At 36.0% G+C, this 8,397-nt stretch overlaps 1 protein-coding gene across 1 annotated transcript; it reads right to left on the bottom strand.

The window, feature by feature from the left end:
• Positions 1-619: 619 nt before the first annotated feature.
• LOC105397189 (delta(3,5)-Delta(2,4)-dienoyl-CoA isomerase, mitochondrial) lies at positions 620-8,045 on the bottom strand. Its single transcript, XM_048632331.1, has 9 exons — positions 7,835-8,045; positions 7,614-7,755; positions 7,216-7,304; positions 6,316-6,408; positions 3,679-3,793; positions 2,863-2,950; positions 2,227-2,339; positions 1,588-1,714; positions 620-1,106 (listed from the first exon to the last, which is right to left on the bottom strand). Exons 1-9 carry the CDS (start codon positions 7,887-7,889, stop codon positions 1,008-1,010), a joined length of 921 nt encoding a protein of 306 aa, XP_048488288.1. The 5' UTR covers positions 7,890-8,045; the 3' UTR covers positions 620-1,007.
• Between the last annotated feature and the right edge of the window lie 352 nt (positions 8,046-8,397).

Genomic DNA, 8,397 nt, shown 5'->3' with positions numbered 1-8,397 from the left:
ACTAAATATGGGATGATAATGAGAGCCTATAAGTAACGGTGGAGGATGAAATGAAATGTGCTAGCTATCTGATTTTACGAAGTATATTTTCGATTTAGGTAAATATACAAAGTTCATATACAAAATAATAATACTTAATTACTAATAGGTAAGACGATTCATAGTACAGTCAGCATAAATCGGTACTTTAGTGCCATCATAAATATACCTAATACTTTTACATGGTATGTTATGTACTTCATACTTATTTGATCGTATTAAAATTATCCTGACTGTACTAGTAATTGAGCTAGACATAATTATTCACAAAAAACATTTTCTAGCCCCCTTATTCATAGAGAAGTTACAGAACATTTTAACTAATAAACTGTTTTGTCCCTCTCCGACAAAGTACAATTTGTTCTTTGTCGGAGAGGGACAAAACAGTTTATTAGTTAAAACGTATTGTAACTTTTCTATGAATAAGGGGGTAAGAATATAAATACACTCACGAGCAATAAAAAAGTTCCACCTAGTACCTCCTGCAGGTTGACGTGCAGAAAATGCTTTTAGCATTAAGTCCACCTAATTGTACATTATTACGATTGTAAATTGTGCAATAAAGTATAAATAAATAAATGGTCACCAGACCTTTTTAATTGCTCGTTAGTGTATTTGAATAGAAACTATTCTGAAAATGGCAGTGACACTCTACATAGAATGATATTTAATAAAAATTTAGGAGTAGCTTTTGTCAAATTCCTTGCGTGATAGGCAGAAGTACGGTCAGCTGCATAAGTATACACTTTTGTAACTTGTCAAACTGACAACATAACAAGCCGTCAATGTTTGAATAGGCAGTTTGTGAGTTTGACAAGGTACAAAAGTGTACAGCTACTTTATCATAGAATAACGAGTACCAGTACTACTACTGTACTTGTTATTCTATGCTACTTATGCAGCTGAGTGTATATTGCTCCACAATTTTCACCCTTTTTTATACTATTTCTTACATTAAATTTCTGTTATTATAAGTTCTCAAACTCCGGCGGGTCGCTCTTCATAGCCTGGGCCATGGCAGCCTTGCTCAGGTCCTCGCTCTGTAGCATCACCTGGTTTATTAGACGCTGGAATGTGGAGAGAAAGGGCATGTTAAAAATAAATTAAATATATATCTTAAAAGCGATGTTATCAATAGTGATATTATATAAAATAAACAATATATTCGGCCCAAGGGATTGGTTATCTAGAAGAAATCGATTTTAGTATTAAGATCGGCTGTTGTAAATTGAGGTACGTAACTGTGCTACACATCTTGTTTTGAATACAAGGGAGGACCGGCAAAACTGTATGGAGGCTGGTCCAAGAACCAATGGAAATATGACAGATTATTTGAAATGCTACAATATCCTCCTAATCTGATGTACTTAAATTTATATAGGCCACCAAATAAATTGAGAATTATAAATCATCTGTTTGGCAGAGATCGCTTTGAGGAATAAGACCGCTTTTTGTACCCTAATTAAGTTACCATTTGTTAAATTTATTATTCTCTTAGGTGTCCAAATAAAGACTATTCTATATATGAGAAATAAATTGCACACTCACAATATGCTCCAACCCCTCCTCATTTGTCCTGCTCTGTGAGTACACGAGACATTTCTTCGTAGTCTGAACTGCCACTGGACTCTTCTTAGCTATGTCTTCAGCTACTGAGAGCGCGTGCGTGATTGCACTGGAATTTAGGAGAATATGTAGGGTTAAGTTAAAAAGGTAGGTATAATAATATACAATTGGGTGTAAAAAATAAGATAGTAAGATACTCTATCGAAATAATAAGACAAAAAACGGTATAAGAATTTATACATAGATAAAACGTATTACAAGTCTTAAGTCTGAGGCAACAAAAGTATAGTAGCTGAAAGAGACATCTTCAATTTGATAAAAACGTTATTTCTTAGTAACAAGATTTAACATTTGTTTTATATGATATACACAAAGACATCTCACCTGTCCAAATCGCCCAGCACTTGTCTCACAAAGCCCAAGTCCATGGCCTTTGAAGCGTCAAACTTATGTGAATAAAGGGAGCATTCTAGACAACTTTTGTGCTATCTAAGACTTATGGAAGTTATGGACATTCTTGTAAAATATAAAATCAATACATTTTACGCGAAATATAAAAAGTTTCACGGACTAAAGCTATTTAAAATCACCCCATTTCCTCTATATTGTATAGACACTAACCTGTCTCTATCAGCCAGCACTTGGCTCACAAAGCCCATGTCCTTAGCCTCTGTCGCGTCGAACTTGCGCGCCGTGAAGCAGAGCTCTCGGGCTAGCGACGTGTTGCCTATCACCTGCGATTTGTTTATTTATTATTATATATTGCACAGTATTATAAAGAGTTTGTTTGCAAGGTGGACTTAATGCTAAAAATCGAGTGAAGACGATGCCGATGATAATTCTTTGAATATAATGTATTGATCATCATTAGCCCGTAATCGTTCACTGCTGGATATAGGCCTCTCTCAAGGAGCGCCACAACACTCTGTCCTCCACCTTAAACACTACTTGTATACAGTCGTCAGCCCAGCGGGTCAGAGGGCGTCCCACTTTACGCATACCTATTAGTGGTCTACCACCCAAGAACCTACATACTGACTCAAACGCGTGGCTTGCAAGCGTCAGTGATACTCGAAGTTTGATCGACTCTTTCACGCTTATTAATAAACGAACACTAAAGATAGTCCTGGTTTAGAACCGGTCATTGTCCAGACCTTTCATACAAAGCATGTAGTCTAAGCCGGGTTTAAACCACAACTATCTATAGTGTTCGTTTTAAAAATATACTATTTGGAGTAAAATTAGACTATAGCTAACCTTAGGCAGTCTCTGTAGAGTGCCGACATCGGCTGCTAATCCTATGTCCACCTCCTTCACTTGGAACCACGAGTCTTGTGTGCAATATCTGGAATGTTACAGTAAAACTATGTTATTATATTTAAATAGTAAAAAGTTAAGGGAACAAACTTTTTTTTCGTCATAATTCAGTATTTGTATTGAATGAGTAGTTTTGACCACTTTCGGCTTACTATTATAGCAGTTTCGAAACATCTGTATGATTATTATGTATGTGTAAACAACATAAACGTAAATTGAAATACACTGGAAGGTACTAGTACTAGGTACTTGGTCTAGATTCTATAAATCACTGGTAAACTTACCCTAAAAGCGCCAACTACCAGTTACCAGCCTGTCTAAGTTCTGTATACTTGATTCCTTGCCCCCACAGAGTATTATAGCTTCTTGGCATAGGCCCTCCTGTCCAGCAGTGGACAGTAAAATTATTAGCTGATCTTATAGGATATCAGAAACAAACACCAACGCTGATCCAGGCTTTATCATTGTATTAAAGGGAGCCAGCCAGATTCGTTGTCAGTTACGAAAATTTTCAGCTGATGATGATGATTGACCACCTGGTATGCCGGCCATAGGCGAACGGATGGCACAGTGGTTAGTGACTCGTGCCGAGGGTCCCAGGTTTGAATTGCATGTGAAAAGTTATTTTGCTATTTTTAGTTGTGTACTTTTTTGTGTCCAGCAATGAATAGACCTTTTACTTGCTTATTTTAGCTGGTAAAGACGGTTAACATTTTATATAAATAAATAGACAGACAGTTTGTTCAAGATACTAACCTAATGTCAGCAGCGGTCAATAAATCGACTCCAGCCCCAACACATGCACTATGAGAAACAGCTAGGACTGGCTTCACACAGCGCTCCAGTGAGGTTATGCCATCCTGGTATAAACCTGTGAAGTTAGAGAAGGGGAAATATTAGAGCTATGAAAGGCAGAATAACAAAAATGTGTCTACAGAATATTACTAGTCATATTATTTTTGCAAGGGGAATTATAAAACGAGCGAACAAAAAAAAACTTTGCGACTGATGATGACATACTGTTTTAATAACTTGAGCGGTATGAATTTGAGTAAGCGAAAAATTAACTAAACTGACGACGAATATTGATTTATAATAAAATCCAGAACGAGCTTACAAAAAGTGGACTGTGATAAATCCATTTCAGATATTAAAATTTTATCCGAGCGACTTAATTACTAAGTGAGCGACTGGAAATACAGAGAGGGCAACTTCAATATTAAGATATATTCGATTTTTCTAAGTGAGGTTATACTTAGCGAACTACTAAAAAGTTCACTTTGAGCAAAGTTTTGTATTCTGCTTTATTAATGATTATTGGTTACTGATATTCTATTTGAGGGCTTATGTTTTTTATTTTGATACGCTTTTTAATGAAAACTACAGATTTTTAAATGCACTGGCAAAAAGGATCGTGCGACTGTCCCGAATTTTTCAATAGATATGTATGCAAACACGTTTTGGGACTATCAATTCGGCTCAAACTAACAACACCACCACTGGAAGCAAAATGATACCCATTGGACAAAAAAGAAAACGAGGCCGGCCCAATAAGTCCAAGCCCGCACTTATTTACCAGTGACGATGAGTAGTAGGGCTCCTCATACCTATCAATGTTTCTTAGTATTAATAACAAGTTTTTTTTTAGTTGACTGAAGCGTCTTATTTAAATTTTTGTTCATTTTATTGAAATAAATGCATGCATATTACTTTATTTTTATGGAGTACATTGTTTTATTTAATTACCCTTATATTTCAATAATAAAATTTCTCAACTAATAGAATAGTGTTTCTTCAAATAGTTATTTCTAGAGATGCCACGAATATTCGGCAACTATTCGGTATTCGGCCTATTCGGCCAGTTTTTTCAGTATTCGGTATTCGGCCGAATAGTGCGTACTATTCGGGCCGAATACCGAATAGTAAATCATGTAAAAAATGACTTGTTATTTTAATCAAAATTGTGTATTTATTTCCAAATCACAACATTTTAGTACTTAAAATTAATCAGTAGTAAGTTGTGCTGGATAAAAACGAGCATTTCAGCATTTGGTAGCCCACGATTGCGCTTTTCATTGTAACCATCCTCAGAAAAAAACCTCTTACTATAAACGCTACTTCCAGGTGAAGAAAGATAAGTTATTACAACTTTCAAAAGGTTCGGGTATTGTTTTTTGTTTGCTGACCACCACTTGTAAGGATCGGACATCCGATCTAGGCGAACTATTATCAAATAAAAATTCAACTCGTTTGCCACAGCATTCTGCCTCCTAATAATTAGCATTTCTCATATAATCTGTAGCGACTTCTTCAAAGCAGTTCCAGGAACAAAAAAAACAGGTTGTAGCGCCGAATATTCGGCGCTTCGGCCGGCAGCGTCGCCGAATATTCGGTATTCGGTATTCGGCCATTTCACTATTCGTGGCAACACTAGTTATTTCATATTATTTTTATTTTTTAAATGTGAGCTCATTATACTCTGCTCATTAGTGTATTTTTCAAAGTGGTTTTTGTATTCGAAACACTTCATTTAAGATAAAATGCCGCTCAGTATAAAAAATACATTTGCCAAATATTGAAAAAAATGCAGGACGTAACGTTGACACTCAAACAAATATTAGGTCGCTCAAATATTATGAAGCTGCTCATTTTGTATTTTAAGTACCTAACTCAAATTAATGTTTGTAAGTTGCTGTTCTGTTGATTTCTCGTCACTCGCAGTCAGTCGCTCACTTAGTAATTCTATAACCCAAATTAATTAATTTTGACACTTAGAACTGTAATTTACAGTCACTCGTTTTATTGCTACCCTTTTTGCAATAGTAATAAAATTAGACGACCGAATGGCGTAGTGGTTAGTGACCCTGACTACTGAGCCGATGGTCCCGGGTTCGATTCCCGGCTGGGGCAGATATTTGTTTAAACACAGATATTTGTTCTCGGGTCTTGGATGTGCCCGTAAAATGGCAATAGGCCCGCCCCCTATTACCTACGTTGGGACTAACATAACACTCTGGCGAAAAGTGGGTGCAGCAATGCACCTCTGCCTACCCCGCCAGGGAGTACATTAGTACAAGGCGTAAGTGCGTGTTTTTTTTTTTTTTTTTTTTTTAGTAAAAAATTAAAATTGAATCACAATCTATATATCTTTTGCCCTCAATCCTCTTCTTCTATTCTTCATCAGCCTATAGCAGTCCACTGCTGGACTGAGGCCTCTACCAAAGCACACCACTGTATATGATCTATAGCTTTCCCTGTCCAATCATTACCAGCCTCCTTTTGCAATTCCTCACCCCATTTATGTCAGAATAAATTGATAAGTATGTTTATTTACTACAAAATTGCCTTATATTTTTGCCTCAGTTCTACCTTTTAACGCTTTTTTAAACTTACCAATGATCTTGTACATAAAGTTGGACTTGCGCGCCACGTCTTCAAACTCGTTCGCTTTCTGTGATAGCTCCACCATGCTGTGCAGGTCGATCCCTGGAATACATAGAGTATCTAAATTAGAAAGTTATCTGCATGCGATGTAAAAAATAATACCAGACTTGCTACTTAAAGGGTTTTTTAATTTATTAGACTTGATCACTTTTATTTATGACGTGATATTTAAATTTGAATGATAATGTTATTGTTGTTAATTTACTTACTTCATTGCTTAATGATGGATTAAGTTAGGGGCCGTCCATTAATCACGTGAGGTTGTTTTTCTCATTTTTTGACCCCCCCCTCCCCCCTGGTGATATTTGGTGAGGTTTGCGACCAAGCCCCCCTCCCCCCCCTGGATCACATGTATTTTTTTTGGAAGGCTATGTAAAGGCAATTTTTGACTAGAAAAAAATAGGTCATACTACAAATCGTTAAAATTTTTGCACCGTCCAAAATATCGGTTCAGAAATACCTTAATTTTTGACAAAAAATTTATACACGTGATGTCTAACAAGAACCCCCCCTCCATCCTCGTGATGTTTCGTGAGGTTTTCAGTACCCCCTCCCCCCCCCCTTTGAGCCTCACGTGATTAATGGACGGCCCCTTATACCACAAAAAACTTTAAAGCATGTGTAACGTTTTGCGTCCCGAAGTTATGATATCATGCCTGACAACAATAGATTTCTATTGTGTCTGCTTTCAAGGGATTCCAGTGGTTAGTGGAATTTGATGTGCTTATCTAAAAGCACAAAACATATCTCTGTTTTATGTGAGTCTACACCAGTTCCGCTTCAGTGTTTGCCAAAAATGCTAAGAATAAGACTCAGTTGGATGCTACAAGCGAAAGAATAGTATTTTACCAGCAGTGAAGTGTTTCCCCTGTCCAGAGATCACCACAACCCTGCATTCAGGGTTGTCGCTTAGCGAACAAAAACATTTCTGTAGCTCTCTGAAATTAAAAAATGAAATATTCTCATTCATTATTTTCCACATAGAATACTTATTATCAGGAAAACCAGTGAACAAAAGTCAGCCTTTTTAGAACTATGTGTCTACATCATCAGACTGACTTTATTACTGTGTGTAACTAAATAGTTTCTAATTTAACCTCATTCAACTGGTTAAGTTGCACAGTATTTTACCACAAACTAGGTATATACCCATTATTGTTTATTGAGTATTATTGTTAGTTCGTATTTTGGTAGTTTCAGCACAGATCTAACGGATTTTCCACTTAAATTGATAATAAAATACTTACATCCACATATTGTAATTAAAAGAGTTCATTTTCTTTGGCCGGTTCAGCTCAACATGGAAGACATTGGGGTTAGGCACTGATACTGCCAATGTTTCAAATGTAGGCACCTTGGTGTTAGAAGAATAAGCTCTGAGATAAACACCTGTAAAGATACAAAGCAATCAGCATCAGTTTTTTATGAAATAATTAAACTTTTTAAAATATTTAAATTCGGCACTTACCTGTTGCTATTCTTCTCGGCTGCTGGCTTAACGCTTTTAAAACAGAAGACATCATTTTGAGATATTGTAAAGTAACACTTGTCTTGGTTAAATATAATTAAATTATGATTGAAACAAACGATAAACTAAAAGAAAAACTATAAGAACAAAGTCCAATTTCCACTAAAATAATCTGAAATCAAAACATTGCGTTGAGGTGTCATGTCAGCTGTCAACTCATTGTCAAGGTCAAGTTGCGTTCAAAATTATTATTTGCCCTCCACGATTTCCTCCCCCCGTCCATTCCTAAACCTGTAAATATTAATTATCTACTAACACTTGTACATACTCCAGTTGCTAACATTCTGTACAGATTTCTCAAGACTAATAATATTAAACTGTAAATTTGTATATTGTCATTATATATACTAAAACTATACTAACCCCTATTTGTGATGTCCTGTATATATATTGTGTTTGTCTGTTTGTTCCAGGTATTAACCCTGTAAATATATCTAAATTACCGTAAAGACAGTTATAATATACATGTGTGTTCCTTATTACAATTGAATTTGGCGGAATTT

Source organism: Plutella xylostella, chromosome 31 (genome assembly GCF_932276165.1).
Source record: "Plutella xylostella chromosome 31, ilPluXylo3.1, whole genome shotgun sequence".
Taxonomy (NCBI): domain Eukaryota; kingdom Metazoa; phylum Arthropoda; class Insecta; order Lepidoptera; family Plutellidae; genus Plutella; species Plutella xylostella.
Note: the sequence above shows the minus strand (reverse complement) of the source record. Positions and strands in the feature narration are given on the sequence as shown.